General features: G+C 37.6%; 1 protein-coding gene across 1 annotated transcript in view; it reads right to left on the bottom strand.

Moving 5' to 3' along the window:
- Positions 1–20923, bottom strand: part of LOC101272816 (L-lactate dehydrogenase C chain) — a 30775-nt gene extending 9852 nt beyond the window's left edge. Inside the window, exons 1-3 of the mRNA XM_004263902.3 lie at positions 17699–20923; positions 12854–12971; positions 6836–7009 (exon numbers count right to left, since the gene is read on the bottom strand). Coding sequence (XP_004263950.3) covers positions 6836–7009; positions 12854–12971; positions 17699–17920 — 514 coding nt within the window. The 5' untranslated portion in view covers positions 17921–20923. The remainder of the gene's footprint in view (positions 1–6835; positions 7010–12853; positions 12972–17698) is intronic.
- Between the last annotated feature and the right edge of the window lie 35 nt (positions 20924–20958).

Raw genomic sequence — 20958 nt, forward strand, 5'->3', positions numbered from 1 at the left:
AATAACAACAAAAACCCAGCAAACCCTGGGGAAGGGATAGAATCTGATAACGTTGTCATATATTACTAGATTCAAACATCCAGTTTTCAACAACAGCAACAACAACAACAAAACACAAGGCATACAAAGAAATATAAAAGTATGGCCCATTCAAAGGAAAAAATGAATCAACAGAAACTGTCCCTGGGGGAAAAAAAAACTGATGGCAGATATACTAGACAAAGACTTTAAAACAACTGTCTTAAAGATACTCAAAGAACTAAAGGAAGAGGTAGAGAAAGTCAAGAAAATGATGAGTGAACAAAACGGAAATATCAATAAAGAAATATAAAACCTAAAAAGAACCCCCACCCCCAAAATTCTAGAGCTGAAAAGCACAATAACTGAAATGAAAAAAATCACTAGATGGACTAAGAAGCAGATTTGAGCAGGCAGAAGACAGAATCAGCAAACTTGAAGATAGGACAATGGAAATTACTGACTCAGGAACAGAAAGAAAAAAGACTGAAGAAAAGTGAAAAACAAGATCATCAGCAGATTTCTCACCAGAAACTTTGGAGGCCAGAAGGTACTGGGCAGATATATTTAAAGTGATAAAAAGAAAACAACTGTCAACCAAGAATCATATCTTATACCGGCAAAACTGTTCTTCAAAAGTGAGGGAAAAATTAAGACTTTGCCAAAGAAACTAAAGCTTAGGGAGTTCATCACCACTAGACCAGTCCTGCAAGAAATACTCAAGGCAGTCCTGCAGGATGAAATAAACAATAACTTGAAGCCATGTGAAAAAATAAAGATCTCAATAAAGGTAAATGCATGGGCAGTTATAAAAGCTAGTAATATTGTAACAATGGTTTATACTTACACTTTTTATTTTCTGCATAATTTAGGAGACTAATACATTAAAAAAATTAGTCTAAAAGCTAGTATTACTGTGACTTTGGTATGTAACTCCCATTTTCAAATTTAAGAAACAATTGCATTTAAAAGAATTATTAGTTTATATTTTGGGGCAAACAGCGTGCAAAGATGCAATTTTGTGACATCAACAATCAAAAGGGGTGAGGATGGAACTATGAAGAAGCAGAGGTTTTGTATGTTATTGAAGTTAAGCTGGTAGAAATTCAAATAAGAGTATTATAACTTTAGGGTGCTAAAGGTAATCCCCCATGGCAACCAAAATGAAAATAGCTATAATAGCTATAGGATATATACAAAAGAAAATGAGACAGGAATTTAAATATTTCACTATAAAAAATAAACACAAAAGAAGACAGTAATGCAGGAAATGAGAAACAAGAAGCTCTAAAGCATATAGAAAACAAATAGCACAATGACAGAAGCCCCCATTATCAGTAATTACTTTAAATGTAAACAAATTACACTCTACAATCAAAAGAGATTGACATAATGGATCAAAACACAGAAGCCAAGTACATGCCGTCAACATGAAACTTACTTTAAAGCCAAAGACACAAATAGCTTAAAAGTGACAGAATGGAAAAAGATATTTTATGCAAATAGTAACCAAAAGGGAGCAGGGATGGCTACACTAATGTCAGATAAAACAGACTTCAAATCAAAAAAGTTTATAGTAGGCAAAGAAGGACATTACATACTAATTAGAGGTTCAATAAAGAAAATGAAAGAAAATAAAACAATAATTATAAACATGTATGCATCTAATAGCAGACCATCAAAATACATGAAGCAAAAACTGACAAAACTGAAGGGAGAAATAGACAGTTCTACAATAATAATTGAAGACTTAAATACCCAACTTTCAATAATGGATAGATCAATCAAACAGAAGGTAAGTAAGGAAATAGAGAATTCAACACCACAGACCAACTAGATCTAACAGACAAATGGAACACTTTACCCAACAATAACAGCATCTACATTCTCCTCAAGTGCACATGGGATATTTTCGAGAATAGACCATACGTTTACGTTATGCCACAAATTAAGTCTCAATAGATTTAAAAAGACAGGCATCATACAAAGTATATTCTCTGACACAATGAGGTGAATTTAGAAATCAATAACAGAAGTAACACTGGAAAATTCACAAATCTGTGGAAATTAAAAAGCACACTCTATAACAACCTAATGGATCAAAGAAGAAAGCACAATGGAAATTAGGAAATACTTAGAGATGAATGAAAATGAAAACATAACATAAAACTTATTGGTCAGAGAGAAAGCAGTGCTAAAGGGTAAACTTATAGCCATATATGCTTACATTAAAAAACACGAAAGATGTCAAACTAACATTACAACTTAAGGAACTAGAAAAAAAAGAACAAATTAAACCCAAATCTAGCAAATGGAAGTAAATAATGAAGATCAGAAATAACAAAATAGCGAATGGAAAAACAATAGAAAAAAATCAATGGTTCTTTGAAAAGATCAACAAATTGACAACTTTTAGCTAGATGAATTAAGAAAAAAGAGAGAAGACTCAAATTACTAAAATCAGAAATGAAAGTGAAGCCATTATTACTGATTCTAAGCATTACCCATTTACCAAGGCCAGACAAAGTCACTATAAAAAAAAAACTAGAGGCGGAGGCACCACACGGGCCCGGGCAAGCTTCTGGGTTGCAGCCGTACGCCACGGCCTAGCATGTCGGAAGCGGATGAGGAGCAGCCCATGGAGACAATGGGCGCCACCGACAACGGACACGAGGCCACCACTGAAGGCAAGCCGCCAGCCGGCACTGGGGTCACGGTGGGTGCTGAAGGCGGAAGCACGGCGCCCCAGGCTGGCAACCAGAACGGCACGGAGGGCTACCAGATAAACGTCAGCAAGAACGAGGAGGATGCAGGAAAACTGTTCACTGGTGGCCTGAGCTGGGATACCAGCAAAAAGGACCTAAAGGACTATTTTACCAAATCTGGAGAGGTCGTTGACTGTACAATAAAAATGGATCAAAAAAAAAAAAAAAAGGATCCCAGGGCTTCCCTGGTGGCACAGTGGTTGAGAGTCCACCTGCCGATGCAGGGGACAGGGGTTCATGCCCCGGTCCGGGAAGATCCCACATGCCGCGGAGCGGCTGGGCCTGTGAGCCATGGCTGCTGAGCCTGCGAGTCCGGAGCCTGTGCTCCACAACGGGAGAGGCCACAACAGAGAGAGGCCCGTGTACCGCAAAAAAAAAAACACAAAAACATACCAAGTATCTTTTCCAAACACAATGTTACAAAACTAGAAATTAACAGGAGGGAAACTGGAAAGTTCAAAAATATATGGAAATTAAACAACCAAAGAGTCAAAGAAGAAATCAAAAGGGAAATTTAAAAATATCTTGAAACAATGAAAATGGAAGCACAACATACGAAAATTTACGGGATGAAGCAAGAGCAGTTCGCAGAGAGGGAAGTCTATACAGCATTAAATGCCTACATTAAGAAAAAAGAAAGACCTCAAATAAACAACCTCAAGGAGCCAGTAATAGAAGAACAAACCAAGTCCAAAGTTAGCAGAAGGAAGGAAATAACAAAGATCAGAGTGGAGATAAATTAAACAGAGACTAAAAAGACAATAGAAAAGGTCAATGAAACTAACACCTGGTTTTTTGAAAAGTTAAAATTGACAAACTAGACTAAGGAAAAAAGAGCGAAGACTCAAATAAAATCAGAAATGAAAACAGAGACCTTACGACTGATACCACACAAATACAAAGGATCACGACACTACTATGAACAATTATATGCCAACAAATTGGATACCCTAGAGGAAATGGATAAATTCCTAGAAACATAAACCTACCAACACTACATAATGAAGAAATGGAATAAATGAACAGACAAATAATGAGTAAAGAGATTGAATCAGTAATCAAAAATCCCCCAACAAAGAGAAGTCCAGGACCAGATGGCTTCCCTGGTGAATCTACCAAACATTTAAAGAATTAATGCCAATCCTTCTCAAACTCTTCCCCAAAATTGAAGAGTAGGGAAAACTCCCACACTCATTTTATGAGACCAACATTACTCTAATACCAAAACCAGATAAGGCTGCTACAGGAAAACTACAGGCCAATTTCCCTGATGAATACAGATGCAAAAATTCTCAACAAAATATTAGCAAACCAAATTCAACAATATATTGAAAGGATCATAAATCATGATCAAGTGGGATTTATCCCTGGGATGTAAGGATGTTTTAACATATGCAAATCAATAAATGTGATATACCACATTAACAGAATAAAAATAAAAATTTTATTATCATTGCAATAGATGCAGAAAAAGCAATTACCAAAATTCAATACCTGTTCATGTCAATATCATATTAACAAAGTGGGTAGAGAAGGAATGTACCTAAACATAATAAAAGCCATATATAACAAGCCCACAACTAACATACTCAAAGGTGAAAACCTGAAAGCTGTTCCTCTAAGATCAGCAACAAGACAAGTGTTCCCACTCTCACCACTCCTATTCAACACAGTACTGAAAAGTCCTAGCCAGAGCAATAAGGCAGGAGCCAAAATGAAAAGGTATCCAAATTAGAATAAAAGAAGTAAAACTGTCTCTGATAACAGATGATATGACCTTATTTATAGAAAATCCTAAAGACCCCACCAAAAACTAATAGAACTAATCAGTACATTTAGTGAAGTTTCAGGATACAAAATACAGAAATCAGTTGTGTTTCTATACACTAACAACAAATTACCTGAAAAATAAATAAAGAAAACAATCCCATTCACAATAATATCAAAAACAATAGATACTTAGGAATAAATTTAATCAAAGAGATTAAATATCTGTACACTCAAAACTATAAGACTTTGATGCAAAAAAATGAAGCAGACACAAATAAATGGAAAGACATCCCATGTTCATGGATTGGAAGTAGTAATATTGTTAAAATGTTCATACTATCCAAAGCATTCCATAGATTCAATGCAATCTAAAATACCAATGGCATTTTCACAGAAATATAAAAAACAATCCTAAAATTCATATGGGGCCACAAAAGACCCCAAATAGCCAAAGCAATCCTGAGAAAGAAGAAAAAAGTTAGAGGCATCACACTGCCTGATTTCAAACTATATTACAAAGCTATAGTAATCAAAGCAGTATAGTACTGGAATAAAAACAGACATATAGACCAATGAAACAGAATTGAGAGCCTAGAAATAAGCCCTTGCAGATACTGTCAACGGATATTTGACAAGGGAGCCAAGAATACTCAGTGGAAAAATACAGTCTTTACAATGAATGGTGTTGGGAAACTGAATAATCACATGCAAAGGAATGAAACTGGACCCATATCTTATGATGCTCACAAAAATCAACTCAAAATGGATTAAAGCTTTAAACAGAAGCCTGAAAGTGTAAAACTCCTAGAAGAAAATGTAGGGGAAAAACTCCTTGACATTGGTCTTGGCAATGATTTTTTTGGATATGACACCAAAAGCACAAGCAACAAAAGCAAAATAAATGACTGGGACTACATCAAACAAAAAAAAATATTTGCAAACCATGTATCTTATAAGGGGTTAATATTCAAAACATCTAAGGAACTCATACAACTCAATACCAAAAATTCCGATTTAAAAATGGGCAGAGGGGGCTTCCCTGGTGGTGCAGTGGTTGAGAGTCTGCCTGCCGATACAGGGGACATGGGTTCGTGCCCCGGTCCGGGAAGATCCCACATGCCGCGGAGCGGCTGGGCCCATGAGCCATAGACGCTGAGCCTGCGCGTCCAGAGTCTGTGCTCCGCAACGGGAGAGGCCACAACAGTGAGAGGCCCACGTACCGAAAAAAAAAAAAAGGGCAGAGGAACCAAACAGACATTTTTCCAAAGAAAACATACAAATGGTTAACAGGTGCATGAAAAGATGCTCAACTTCACTAATCATCTGGGAAATACAAATGAAAACCACAGTGAGATATCACCTGACACCTGTTTGAATGGCTATCACCAAGAGGACACATGTTGGCGAGGATGTGAAGAAAAGGGAACACTCGTGCACTGCCTGCGGGAATGTAAATTGCTACAGCCACTATGGAAAACAGTATGGAGTTTCCTCAAAAAAATTAAAAATGGAACTACCATATGACCTAGCAATCCCACTTTGGGGCATATATCCACAGGAAATGAAATCAGTATCTCAAAGAGATACCAACACTCCCATATTCACTTCAGCATTATTCACAATAGCCAAGATATGAAAACAACCTTGATGTCCATCTACAGATAAATGTCTAAAGAAGATGCGGTATATAGATATACAATGGAATATTCAGCTACAAAAAAGAAGGAAATTTTGCCATTTGTGACATAGATGGACCTTGAAGGCCTTATGCTAAGTGAAATAAGACTGACAGAGAAAAAAAATACTGTATGATATCACATATGTGGAAACTAAAAAAGCCAGACTCATAGAAAGAGAGAATAGAATGGTGGTTGCCAGAGGCTAGGGGAAAGGAGAAATGGGGAGATGTTGGTCAAAGGATATAAACTTCCAGATGTAAGATGAATAAGTTCTGAGGATCTAATGTTGGCTATAGTTAACACTACTATATTTTATATATATACTTGAAAGTTGCTAAGAGAGTAAATCTTCTCTTAGTGAATCTTCTCTCTCCTTTCTTTTGTGGTGTTCCCACCTCAAATAACCATGTTATATGCATTAAACTTACATGTTATATGTCAATTATATATCAGTAAAGCTGGAAAAAACAAAGTATTGTGTATTTGGATGGGCACGGTTTATTGTCATAAATTTACCTAAATGACATTGTTTTAAAAAGAAAAAAAAAGGAATGGTATGGAAATATCATCCTTATGCAGTTAAACGGAGTAGAAGGGACTCACCTGGATTTGAAACAATAAGCATCTTACAGTCAGGACTATTTTGGACTATGGCAGGAATGATTGATTTCATGATATTCACATTACGTTGGACCAGGTCAAGGCGACTTTCTCCTTCCTGCTGCCGTGCACCTGCTGTGACAATAACTAATTTGGAATTTGCAGATATACTGTAATCTAAAGAAGGAAACAAAAGAAACTATTTGGTCAAGACTGCCATAATCACTGTGCTTTAATTCTTTAAAAGTCTATTGTATGATGATGGTATTAAAGTACTACCTTCATGTCTGGCATTTGCAGATGAACAGATTTTCCATAGTAATGTTATCTTGTATGTTATGTTATCCATAGTATAGTTAGTTTTCCATAGTATGTTATCTTGAAGGAAATTTTGTTACTATGATTTACCAATGTTCACATGACTTTTTAAAAAAAAAAAAATAACAACCTACCATGGCTTTTAGCCCACATTCTCATTTGTTATTAAGGCCTGAGGCACTGCAAGTCAGCTCTCTGGATTTTTAGAAATACCATATGAATCAGAAGCTTAGAACTCTGAGAATTTATGTGTGTTTCATGATTCGAAGAGTGAGAATGTATTTACTTACATTATTTACTTGATTCACACAAGAAAATTAATTACCTTAGAAGTTATTTTCTATTTGGATGTCAAAAACTAAATTAGCTAAAATCTCTATATGCCATCTCCATTTTAAAAAAACTTATTTTTATGCTCTTTTGAAAAGGAAATTTGCTTGATTTTAAACATACTATTGCATCTCTATGATCATTCTTATACCTTTCTAATCCAATTTATAAACCGTAAACATTTGAATGGTTTTCCTGCCCTAGTAAAGATTTTAATTAGAAAGACAAACTTAGAGAATTTCATTTCTTAGGCTGGCAAGTTTCACATTAATCTAAGAGAGTATCTTTCCCTTGTATCAAATAAAAGATCTACACAGGGCTTCCCTGGTGGCGCAGTGGTTGAGAGGCCACAACAGTGAGAGGCCCGCCTACCGCAAAAAAAAAAAAAAAAAAGATCTACAGGAGGAAGTTCTCTTCTCTCTCTGCATACATAGTCTACTCACTCTTGCTCAAAGACCTTGCTTGACATCATCTTCCATAAAGTCTTATCTAACCACAGAAATCCAAAGTAATCTCTCAACCTCTGTCTCTCTCTGTAACTCTCTATCCCAGCCCCTCGTTTTCTCCCTCCTCCCCCCTCAACTTTTAGAGAATAAACTGGCAAAAAGCCTCGCAACTTCTCCAGAATCATCTCGCCATAGCTCAGATCAACTATTTGAAATATTATGTCCGACAACTTCAATTAAAGTGTATATCAGAGTAAAATATCAAGTCTTTTCACCATCTGCCAACAAGTTAACTTACTAGCTTTGTGTCTTATTTTTATTTCAGATTTTCCAGGTACCCTGATTCTGTTAATGCCATCATCTCCTTACCTGTTATTTATTTTCCTTTCTAAATATAACTCAGTCCTCCCAGAGACAGCAAACCATAGTGGTCTGGAGCAAAGGCTTCTTCAAATACCAATTCCTCTGCCAGGCATCCCCTAATTATATCATTCATAAATACTACTCTGACTTCACTGAATTTTTATAGCACTTACTGCCTATAATTCTCACATAGTCCTTATTTATAGTGCCTTATGTTATCTTCCTGTGGTTATGTTGTATTTATACCCCTAACTTGATCATTAGATCCATAATAACAGATTCTGGTCTCATACTACCTTAAAACCTTAAAAAGGTTTACTACCTATTCATATTCAAATAACATATTAAGTTTTATCTGTTTTGAATCATAAGGTATGTATTACTTTAGATAAATATTATCTGACATTTATCCATGTTAATGTGTGTCCCTCTAGTTCATTCACTTTCATTGCTGTGTAATATTACAGTGCATAATTGATCGACTTAGTATTGTTATACAATGAATTATTTCCAGTTTGGGGCTATTACAAATGACAACACTATACATCCTTGTACATGTATCTTAGTGCACATGTACACAAATTTCTCTTGGGAATATACCTAGGAGCGCAACTTCTAGGTTTGGGATATGTTCATGTTCAACTTCACCAGGTAATGACAAACTTAAAAAAAAAACATAGTTTTACTATAATACATTTCTACATGTCATGCATGAGAAAATCTATTGTTCCACATCCTGACAAACACTTGGTATTATCACACTTTTGCCAATCTAATAGGTGTGTAATGGTATATTGATATACTTTTTATTTTCTTGGTTACTAATGAGATTGTCTTTTCCTATATTTATAGGCAATTCGAGTTTCTTCTTTTGTGAAATGTTCAAGTCTTTTCCTATTTTTCTGTTGGGCTACCTATATTTATCTTATTTATTACACAAGTACTTTTAGTCTGAACACAATTCCTTTGCCAGTTGTTTATGTTGCAAATGTTTTCTCTCAGTTTACACTTTGTCTCTTCACTCTTTTAGTGCCTTTTTAAGAACATAAACACTAAACTTTATACTCTTTCCTTTACTGTTTATGCTTTTTGTGTCCTTGTGTTTAATAAATTCTTCCCTATCCTGAGGCCATAAAGATATTCTATGTTATCTTCTAAACAGAAGCTTTGAAGTTTTGCCTTTCATATTTTTGGTCTTTAACCAATTTGGAATTGTGTGTGTTATCAAGAAACAGTTCAGGGGACTTCCCTGGTGGTCCAGTGGCTAAGACTCTTTGCTCCCAATGCAGGGGACCCAGGTTCGAGCTCTGGTCAGGGCACTAGATCCCACATGCCGCAACTAAAGATCCTGCATGCCGCAACGAAGATCCGTTGCAGCCAAATAAATAAAAAAATATTTTTTTTTAAAAAAAGGAAAGGGTTCAATTTTATTTCTTTCCATAAAAACAACTATTGCCATAAGAAAAAGAATTTATAAGTCTGCAAATTTCCCATTGATCTACAATATGATCAGTGTTATATAACAATCTTTTGTTTGTCTCTGCACTTAATTAGTGTAGCTTTGTAATAAGTCTTGATATCTGGTAAATCAAGTTCTCACCACCTTGTTCTTTTTCAAGAGTATTCTTGACTGCGCAGCCCAGGCTGTTGCCATGGTGAAGCTGAGCAAAGGCTGCAGCAGCTCTTCAAGGGCGGGCACTTTGCCATCCACTGGAGCTCTGTTCCTTTTAAGATTTACCTGGGATTTGAGAAGAATGCCTGAATCTACTGTTGTGAACCTGCTTTGGGGATAAAGGACTATTTGGTCAACTGGATTTGGAAGCGATCAATGGACAGGAAGAGCATGGAATGTGTGCACTCTGCCTGGGAGGTGAAATGGAACATCTTTCAGACATTTACCAGTTGGATGGCACAGGGTTCTCACTGCACAGCTGCATCTGTGGCAGAGTGGAGCCTCTACTGACTTATTTATGATAGACTGTATCAAAATAAGTGTTTTTAACAATGTTTTAAAAAAGTATCTTGTCTATTCTTGGACCTTTGAATTTCTGAATGAATTTTAGAATTAGTTTATTATGTACAACAACAACAACAATAACACTTGTTGGGTTTTGACTGTGATTGCATATAATCTATAATCAATATGGGAAGAACAGACATCTTACAATATTGAGACTTTTATGAACAAGGCATATCTCTTCATTTATTTAGATATTTAACATCTTTCAATGAGGCTGTATTATTTTCTGCATAAAAGCTCTTATACATGTCTTGTTAGATTTATTCCTAGGTACTTCCTATATTTGATAACAAATAATACCTTTAAAAATTTTTGCTTGTTTTTGAATAGATTTTTAATAATAATAGTTAATATTATTAATAGTTAATAATTTTGTGTCTGGCATCCTTGCTAAACTCTTATTTAGTTCTATATGTTGTCCCTCTTCTTATATTTATCTTCTTTTTGATTTTTTTATAAAATCAGAAAGTATGTTTTTATAATTTTACTTCTTCCCCTTTACTAAAAGGATTGATTCAGGTACTTATCCTGCCATATGACTAGAAATTAAAGGCTGAATGATTTTTTAAAGGATTTTAATATAGGAGTAGCTCTTTTAACTTGACTCCACTCAATAAACTCAACAGATTAACTGATGTAAAACATACTGATACCCAAGGCACACTGAACACTCTCAACTAGCAGACTTCTGTCTAGTACATCTGTATACTTCTGCTCATGAGTTGCTGCATATCAAGAATCTGTCACGCTTATACCCAAATATATTTATGCCAGATATATCTATTAATTATATAATATGATGTAAATCACTAAAATATGAGGGTGAAAGAAATACACGGTAAAGGTAAACACCACATTCAGGATTGAGATATGAATAGATGTAACACACAGAATGTATCAAGTGAATTGGTAATGTTTTATTTCTTTTGCTGGGTGTTGGATACACTGATGTTTGTTATACTTAAAACTTTTTATATCTGAAGTATTTCATAATTTTTTTAATGATTGTTACTATGAAAATTAAGTTGAATGCCTTAGAAAGACATATTAAAAGAAGGTTGTTTAAAAATCTTCCTCTTAGGTATGAGAGAAATAAAAATGGAGAAAAACCATAAAAATTTAATAGAATTTTGTGATTAGACTGCTTCATGAGTATCTTTAAATTAATTACAGTATTTTAAAGAAATAGAAATGATTACTACTGGTGTGCTATAAAAAACACACTGCAAAACTCCAATCAGCTGAGCCATACTCAAAGTCCTTGCCCTACAATCAGAAAATCAGCAAATGAAGTTCTAAGTACATTAACATGTTTAGGTCAATATAAAATTTTATGATGGTTCTTTCTAACAGGCATTTTTAAATTAAGTAACCACTTTCAGTTCCAATCATGTTAGATAAGAGGGATTCTAGTAGAAAGTACATCTGTTGAATCACATTACCAAAAAGCACACTACATACATCAGTGTATGATAAAAGTTATTTTTCCTAATGCTCTAAGGCTTCTTAGTTGACCAACACATGATGCTAATGCTAATGGGGCTAAGCTCTCCATTTCCTCTTCTATAGCCTCAAACTATACCCTGAAACATGATCCTCTAAAAACACACATCAAAAAAACAGGTTAGGGACTTCCTTGGTGGCGTAGTGGTTAAGAATCAGCCTGCCAATGCAGGGGACACGGGTTCGAGCCCTGGTCCGGGAAGGTCCCATATGCCACGGAGCAACTAAGCCCACGCTCCACAACTACTGAGCCTGCGCTCTAGAGCCCGCGTGCCACAACTACTGAAGCCCACGAGCCTAGAGCCCGTGCTCCGCAACAAAAGAAGCCACTGCAATGAGAAGCCCGTGTACTGCAACAAAGAGTAGCCCCCGCTCATCGCAACTAGAGAAAGCCTGTGCACAGCAACGAACCCCACACAGCCAAAAATAAATAAATAAATAAAACAGGTTAAAGAATATGGATAAATGTATCAGTAATAATACAAAACTATTCAAGACTGCATATCCTTGAGAAAATATATAAGACTGAATGGCAAGTTTAAAAAGCATTTATATGTCAGTTGTGTAAAAAACAAATGAAAAAAGGAAAGAAACAAAACCATTAACAGACGAGATTTAAAATTTTCTTCATAGTGTTTTTGTATTTACCAAATTTTCTCCAATTAGAATGGAATGTTTTGTTTTTTTGTGTTTTTTTTTTGCGGTATGCGGGCCTCTCACTGTTGTGGCCTCTCCCGTTGCGGAGCACAGGCTCCAGATGTGCAGGCTCAGCGGCCATGGCTCACGGGCCTAGCTGCTCCGCGGCACGTGGGATCTTCCCGGACCGGGGCACAAAACCGTGTCCCCTGCAACGGCAGGCGGACTCTCAACCACTGCACCACCAGGGAAGCCCCTGGAATGTTTTCCTTCAAAAAATTAGCCTTCTAAACTATATGTCCTAATTACAATAGTGCTATTTTTTAATTTTATATTTACTGACAACAGTTTGATAAACTTCATTACTTGTTTTTAAAGCTCTGAAAATAACTTTATAAAACTAACCTTTTCCAGAAACAAACTTTGAAGTATTAAAGAAAAGACTGCCATGCTGAAGATCCATTGTTTCTCCCTTCAGTCTGTCCACTGCAACATCCACAAGGGCAAGCTCATCAGCCAAATCCTAAAATACATGAAAGTCCTGAATAAAATGTTCCCATTTCAGTTTTAGGAGAAAGAGAAAAAATTTTGTGTGGTTATTTTATAATCAAAGGAGTGTTACATTTTTAATAGAAAAAGTGGTCTAAAAATAATGGTCTTCATGGGAGTTCCCTGGTGCCCTAGTGGTTAGGATTCTGAGCTTTCACTGCTGTGGCTCCGGTTCAATCCCTCAGTCGCTGGTAGGGGAACTGCAAGCTGAAAGGCATGGCCAAGAAAAGTCTTTTAATGTGCCTAGAGAGACCAGAAGTTAAGGTAAACAACAGAATGTAGCAAAAATTATTAATTGCTTTGCCTTCACGTAATTGTTAAGTTTTTTAGAATTGGTTTTCTTCCACTTCAGGTAACAGTATAAAACGAATGAAAAGTTATGAAATCCTTTCAAAGGTTTTTATTATATTTAACCCTTATGCCTAATTTCTGAATTGGTTGAAGTTGTTTTTAGTATGAATGCTTATGGCCAAAATATAAAGGTAGCCACCTGTGGGAAACCATTTCATGTGGCTCAGTATATTACAATAACGTCCGCCCTCCAACCTAGGGGTAGATAAGCATATACCAGACCCAACCAATTGTTCCATCCTTCCTTCTGGCTGCATCAATTAGTTCACAAATGGGTATATGGCCCAGGCATAACAAATGAGCACAATGTCTATGAGGTTAGAAAATGGAAGATGAGAAATGAAGTCTCGTTTTTCTTTGCAATCATAAGCTCTAATGATATGAGACTCTAAGAACAAACTGTACAGCCATCTTCACCACCATATACAAAGACCCTGCCCAAGGATTAAGCCAACAGAGGAAGTATGGACTAAGATATACAGAGACTGTGTCTCGATATGTCTGAATTCCAGAATTTAGTAATATCTGAAGCTAGCTCTACTGAGATTTTTTCCAGTTACATGAACAATACACAGTCTCTATATACTGTACTATACTCTAATTTATTGGGGTTTCATCACATGCAACAGAATATAGAACTATACAGAAGGAATGCAGGGGACTTCCCTGGCGGTCCAGTGACTAAGACTCTGTGCTTTAACTGCAGGGGGCATGGGTTTAACTAAGATCCCACATGCCATGTGGCAAAAAAGAAGAAGAAGAAGGAATGTATTCCCTCAGATTCCAGTGGCCAGATTCCAAAGGTGAACAGTAAGGGAAAGGAATCAAAGTCCCTATTTACTACTGTTCCCCACCCCACCCTCCACATCAGGCACCATCTGGCCTTTCTGGAAAACTGTACATTCTAAAATTTACAGAATTATGTGTCATACATCAGGAATAGGATAAGGATAAGGAGTTTCATCCAAAAGAATCATGTATCACTTTTCAGCTAACTGATAAGAAAACCAGATCATGCTTACAGATCCATTTTTACATCTGTGTATCTGTCTGGTCCGGACAGAAAAACAGAAACCACTCTAAGCATTTCAACAGAAGGAATTTAATATAGGGAATTGGTTAGACAGATGTTGAACGGCTGAAAGAACAGAAGGGGAACATTTATGGTAACCCAGAGATAGTAACTGCAGCTTGAAGCTGCCACCCCCAAGGCTGAGGAAGCAGAGAGTCTAAAGGAGGTGCTTCATGGAACTAGGCTCAGACTCTGGAAGAGGCAAAATCTGCCTACTGCTCACACCACTAAACGGACAAGATGAGGTCAATGCTGGTGGCTCCAAAAGAAAGTGGAGGTTAGAACCAACTGCTCCCTTTGGGACAAAGGGATACAGCTGGGATGACAGTGAACAGAACAATAAGCAAACAGAAGGCAGCAGGTCATGGTTCTCCTCCTGCCTCCCAACTTTCCTCTAGTGTTCCCTATTGGCAGAACCTAACAAGATGCCAGCTGGCAAAGGAGAAAACGATTATGTGGAGATCCAGCGCCAGCATCACAAAGCAGAGTATACAAAGCTGAATTTGGAGCTGAGTGCCAATAAGTTAATAACCAACACAGCCTGCTTTTCAATTATATGTCCAACTTGATTTATCTCCCTTCTCAACAGGTTACCAGAAAATTCTCTCAAGGGAATCTTTCCATCCCCATTTGTCTTGACTGTCAAAGACGGAGCTCAAATAATCCCTAAAAGTTTTTATTTGTTTTTTAAGAATTAACTACATCTATATGAGCCATTTCTCAAATACAATTCCAAATAGAGAGCCTGGGATTGTTAAGCCTACCAGAATCTAAAGGAATAGTTAAGAGTATCCCAGGATCTCTTCTCTAGGGAGGTCCTGAGTAACCATAGTAAGGTAGAGAGATAGAAAAAAAAGATTAATCTAAGGAAAACTGCTATGGGCACTTTGCTCTGTACAGGACAAGGAAGTAGGTTGTACTGCTATCCACTCCTAAAAACTTTACATGTCCTGATAAAACCTTTAAAGTCCACCTTTCATGAAATATGCAGGTGTCATGGTATTCATTACAGCCCTTATGACCCTTCACATCAGTGGACTATATGAATATGAATATTTTAATATCTTTCATCACTTTCCATTTATCCCACAATTTACATCAATGTGACTTGAAGACAAGGTCCTGAACTACTCTCCTTCATTTGGACATTTGCCAGGGTACAATGGATTCTAGTAGAAAATAAATGGGCTCTAACAACTGACCTTCTCGTACAATTTGAGTTCTGAGATTTCATGATAATATTCCTTGGAGTAGGCTTTTATTGATTCATTGTGTTGAGCCCTCAGTGAATTCTTCATATCTGCAAACTCATGTCCTTTTATCTCTTGAATAATTTTCTTCCCTTTCTTATTTCTTACTGAAATGTCAATCAACTACTGGACCTCCTGACTGACCCTCTAATTTCATCTCTTTTCTATATTCCGACTTTGTCTGACAGTCTGCTATCTAGCAGCCCAGAGGGAGTAAGAAGATTCTTGCCTCACTGTCGAACATGTAGACGTTCAATGAGTTCGTTCAATGAAGTCCGCCTACCGATGCAGGGGACGCGGGTTCATGCCCCACTCCGGGAAGATCCCACATGCCATGGAGCGGCTGGGCGCGTGAGCCATGGCCACTAAGCCTGCGCGTCCGGAGCCTGTGCTCCGCAACGGGAGAGGCCACAACAGTGAGAGGCCCATGTACCGCCAAAAAAAAAAAAAAAAAAAGAAAAAGAAAAATCCATTCTAAAATTCAAATGGAATCTCAAGAGACTCTGCATAGCTAAAACAATCTTGAAAAGGAACGAAGCTGGAGGTCTCAAGCTTCCTGATTTCAATACTTATTACAAAGCTACAGTAATCAAAACAGTGTGGTACTAATATAAAGAGACATGCAGACCAATGGAACAGAACAGAGAGCCCGGTGGAAAAAAACCTCTCACATATATGGTCAGATATTTTTTGACAAGAGTGCCAAGATCATTCAATAGGGAAAAGACAACATTTTCAACAAATGGGATAACTGGATATTTACGTGCAAAAGAAAAAGGTTGGACTATTTACATTATACCATAGACAAAATTAACTAAAAATGGATCAAAGACCTAAATGTAAGACCCAAAACTATAAAACTCTTACAAGAAAAGATAGAGGGAAAGCTTCATGACATTGGATTTGGCAATGATTTTTGGATATGACACCAAAACCACAGGCAACAAAAGTAAAAACAGATAAATTGAACTACATTAAAATTTAAAACTTCTGTGCACCAAAGGACACAACCAACAGAGCAAAAAGGAAACCCAAGGAATGGGTGAAAATATTTGAAAACCATTTACCTGATAAGCAGTTAATATTCAGAATATAAAAAGTACTCCTACAACTCAAAAACAAATAAAACCCCAATTTAAAAATGGGCAAAAGGACTTCCCTGGTGGTGCAGTGGTTCAGAATCTGCCTGCCAATGCAGGGGACACAGGTTCGATCCCTGGTCCGAGAAGATCCCACATGCTGCGGAGCAACCAAGCCTGTGTGCCATAACTACTGAGCCAGCACTCTAGAGCCTGCAAGCCACAACTACTGAGCCCGTGTGCTGCAATTACTGAAGCCCACACGCCTAGGGCCCGTGCTCTGCAACAAGAGAAGCTACCGCAATGGGAAGCCCACGCACCGCAATAAGAAGCCCACACACAACAATGAAGAGCAGCCCCCGCTCGCCACAACTAGAGAAAGCCCGCACGCAGCAATGAAGACCCAGTGCAGCCAATAAATAAATAAATAAATAATAATGAAAAAGAAAAATAAAAATGGGCAAAAGATTTGATACAGACATTTCTCCAAAGCTATACAAATGCCCAACAAGTACATGAAAAGATATTCTGGAAATAGAAAGGAAAATTAAAGGACTTCCATTGTTATTTTATCAAATTTGGTACTTTTTATTTTATAATGAGAATGTAATGCTTATATAATTAAAAAAATTTTTTTAAGTATAAGCCATTGGGAATATGATTTTCACCCATTACTCTTCAAGGAAGACAAAGTGCTGAATCACTTTAACAGAAAATGTTATACTATTAACAAAATAATATAATCAGCGTGTCTCCTAGGAATAAATTTAAATAGTCTGGCAATGCCTAACAAATGGTAAACTCCAAATAAATGTTTCTTAAATTGTGTAAAAATCAGATGATACTTATTTGCTCCAAGGGATTAACCCTGCAACCCCGCACTCATGATCATCTACAAGACCTATAAGTGCTTACTTATTTTCAGCCACAGTATAGGCTTATCACTTACCTTCAATAAGATACAAACAGCACAAGCCATGCCTACAGCACCAGTTCCAACAATGGTGATCTTACTCCGGGAGACTTTATCTTCTTCAATTAGATTCTCAATAAGCTGCTCCTTGACAGTTGACATTTTGAGAACCTCATAGGGATAATGCAATTTCAGTGAACTCAAAGTCCCTGAATTAATCACTTTCATACCTACCGATGTACTAACCACACTGAACATCTAAGGAACTACCTCTTGAGTTTGCAGAATTTTGGAGCCAGGAGCAGGGGGAAGCCAAAGAAAAAAATTCCTGGTCGAGGGGTGGAACACGGACCAGTCTATCTATCCGTATTAGGGATTGGGGAACCAACAGGTTTTTAAAGGTTCTCCCTGCCCCCAGCCACCATTTTCGCTCCAGTCCCAGTCACTCACAAACGCTTAGCGTGGCGCAACAGTATAGGCAGTCTGAATGTGCAACGTATGGCCGTTAGGCTGCTTTTTAAAGTTACACCAGTTAAAAAAAGACAGCAAAGTCCGTTGAAGTGTGAAGCACAGCAACAGTTACTCCCTGAACCGTTCCGCAAGCACGCTCCCACGCATGGCTCTCCTCCGTCAGCACGCAAGCTCCGCCCCCGGCCAGCCCGGGGCGCAGGCGCATTGGCTCAGGCTTGTCCTCTGGCCCGAGGGCGTTCCGCGCCACCTGTGGTTATGTTCTCTTAATACCGGTAGGTGGTATTCTAGACGGTCTTGAAGAGTGTGCAAGAGAGGGATGTTGGCGTGTTGTTTCATTTCCTTCAGCCGGCCTAGGCTTCGGACTGATTTTAGGGCGAAGCTTTCTGGAGGCCAGACTACCACGTGGAGGGCAAGGGGCCAGGCTCGAAGTCGTCGTGGGAAAGAACTCTCCTGGGAGCGCCCCATAATCTCCGGTGGACCAGCTAAAACCAGCATCCTGAGGACAGTGCTTCCAAATCTGAATTGATAGTAGCTAGTGGAGGCGAGATTGAAGATGGGCAGCTATCTTGGGACATATGTGGCAGAGCTCAAGGCCTGAACCGACCTAACTTACCTCTCTATGAGAGGGCATGCTGAAGGGACCTGGGCCCCGAGGACGAAAAGGAATTTAAGGAAAGAGCAGACTTGGGAATGATCAGCCTGAGTTTCAGAAACAAACTTCAATGCACTTACATGCCCTTGTCCGAGCATTTATTTGCAGGAATTTAAAAAATTATGATTAAGTTCTATAACTTCAGGACTGAGTGGTGAAATAAAGTTTGAATTTCCCTTGAGAGAACAGAGGGTAATAATGAAAAGGAAAGGCCATGTCTAGTTTTCTAAGGGTGATTTTAATTTATGCCAAGGATTTATTTATAACTCACAGAAGGGGACACAACCTCCTCTGTCATCTTGTCATCACTTGCATTTGAATCCTTTTCAGAATCTAAAGGATAATCTATTTTCTGTATCAAAGCCTGTAGTTTGTTTTTTAATGTGAGTTAGATCATGCAGTGAGGCTGCTTAAAACCCTTCAATGGCTTTCCATTACACTTAACCAGTTTTTACCACAACCTAAGAGACATTCAAGACTTGGCCGCCTTCTGTCCCTCCAACTTCATCTCAAGACACTCACCACACTTCCCTCCAGCTTTTGGACAGCTTTTTCCTGTTCCATATATCTGGAAAGTTCTTCCCCAGCCCCTCTCAAAGTTGATTCCTCATTTTCAGTTTTGAACATAAGTAGCACTTCCTCTAGCTTTCCTTGACTAATGTCTCAACTACCATCAGCTCCCTACATCTCTCCTGTTTCTCTTATGGCGCTTTTCACAACCTACTACCAGCCCCAAGCAAGGGGTTCACAGGAGTGGCAGTGACTGTTGGTCCTGTACTACCACTTGCTTGTGTGCTTCCTTCCACAGCAGCTCCTGGCCCTTGTACCTCATTTACCACAGGACTGTGAGCGAGACACAGCTGACCTGGATGACCTCCAGATTCAAGCTCTACACCTGCCTCAGGCCAAAAGAGGGGTCATTTTAGTAGTGACCAAACTCCTGCTCTAGGTGAAAAGAGGTTCTTCATTCATACCTGCCCAAGGCACATGTTCTGAACGTCCCCTTTGCTTCCTCCATTAACTGGCAACTTGTGTGAGATGAGTCTAAGTCCTGCTTAATCCACTTCCCAAGGTTATTAAGACTAAAATGAGATACAACAGTAAAAATAATCAGGGCTCCTAGCAGAGTTGGCCTACCCTTGCCTGGCGCAGGAAGGTGCAAGGTGAACGTGGAACACATAATGTACCAGAAAGTAAGGAAGCTTTGTAAGATTAAATCTGAAAACTCATGAAAGATTAGTTTAATAAATCTGTTAAGCATTTTTTGTCACGTTGATACTGGCTAATTTATTGTATGAAATAATACGAAGTAAGGGTAAATCCTTTTTTTTTTTTAAAGACTGAAGATGCATCAAAGTCTACAAAAGGCTATAGGAATAATTGCACATTTCTTTGGGGGGTAATTAAAAAGTTCTTAGATAGTGGTAATAGCTGCACAACTATGTGAATCCACAGAATTGTACACTTTAAAAGGGTGAATTTTGTGCTATGTAAATTACATCGTAAGGCTGTTATTCTTTTCAAAGCCTATATGAAAGCAAATCCTATTATAACAGCTAATTGTCAAGGCTATGTAGGTTAGTCTTGTCCTTCTACATTTGAGACACATTAAAAAACAAAACAAAACATAATTCTTTCCCTTATCTAGCTCTCAAGAAGGAAACTTCGGAAAAAAAAATCCTGGAGGAGTGATGACCATAAAGTTGTTCTAGTTAACCTCTATAAGTATGGTTTTTAGGCCTGGAGAAGATCACAGTTATAGAAATATTTTAAGGGAAATCTAAAGAAAATTTGTTCTTTTTTTAAAGAAAATTTTTGAGTAGACAACCACCAGGACTATTTGGTTTAAAATTGTTAAGTACCATTATGTTACTGCCTCCAGAGAGTAAAGGTTCTTAAAAATTTCTGTCCCCCTGTAGTGGCAAAGTACCACTGCTTATGTTCAATTGGCAAATAATGTTTTTTACATTCATGTATAGAATGTTACCTGTGTGAACTGTAGGGTACAAGTTATGATCAGCACTATAATCAAGTTAACTCAGTACTTTGGGCCTTACTATATTAAAACAATTGATTACAATGGAAATGGTAACAAAACAGCTAGTCATTCTAGTCACACCCTTAATATATTAATTCTTATTAAAGTCTGGTCATTAGAAAAAGTACCCCTTAA

The sequence above is a fragment of the Orcinus orca genome, chromosome 8 (assembly GCF_937001465.1).
Source record: "Orcinus orca chromosome 8, mOrcOrc1.1, whole genome shotgun sequence".
Taxonomy (NCBI): domain Eukaryota; kingdom Metazoa; phylum Chordata; class Mammalia; order Artiodactyla; family Delphinidae; genus Orcinus; species Orcinus orca.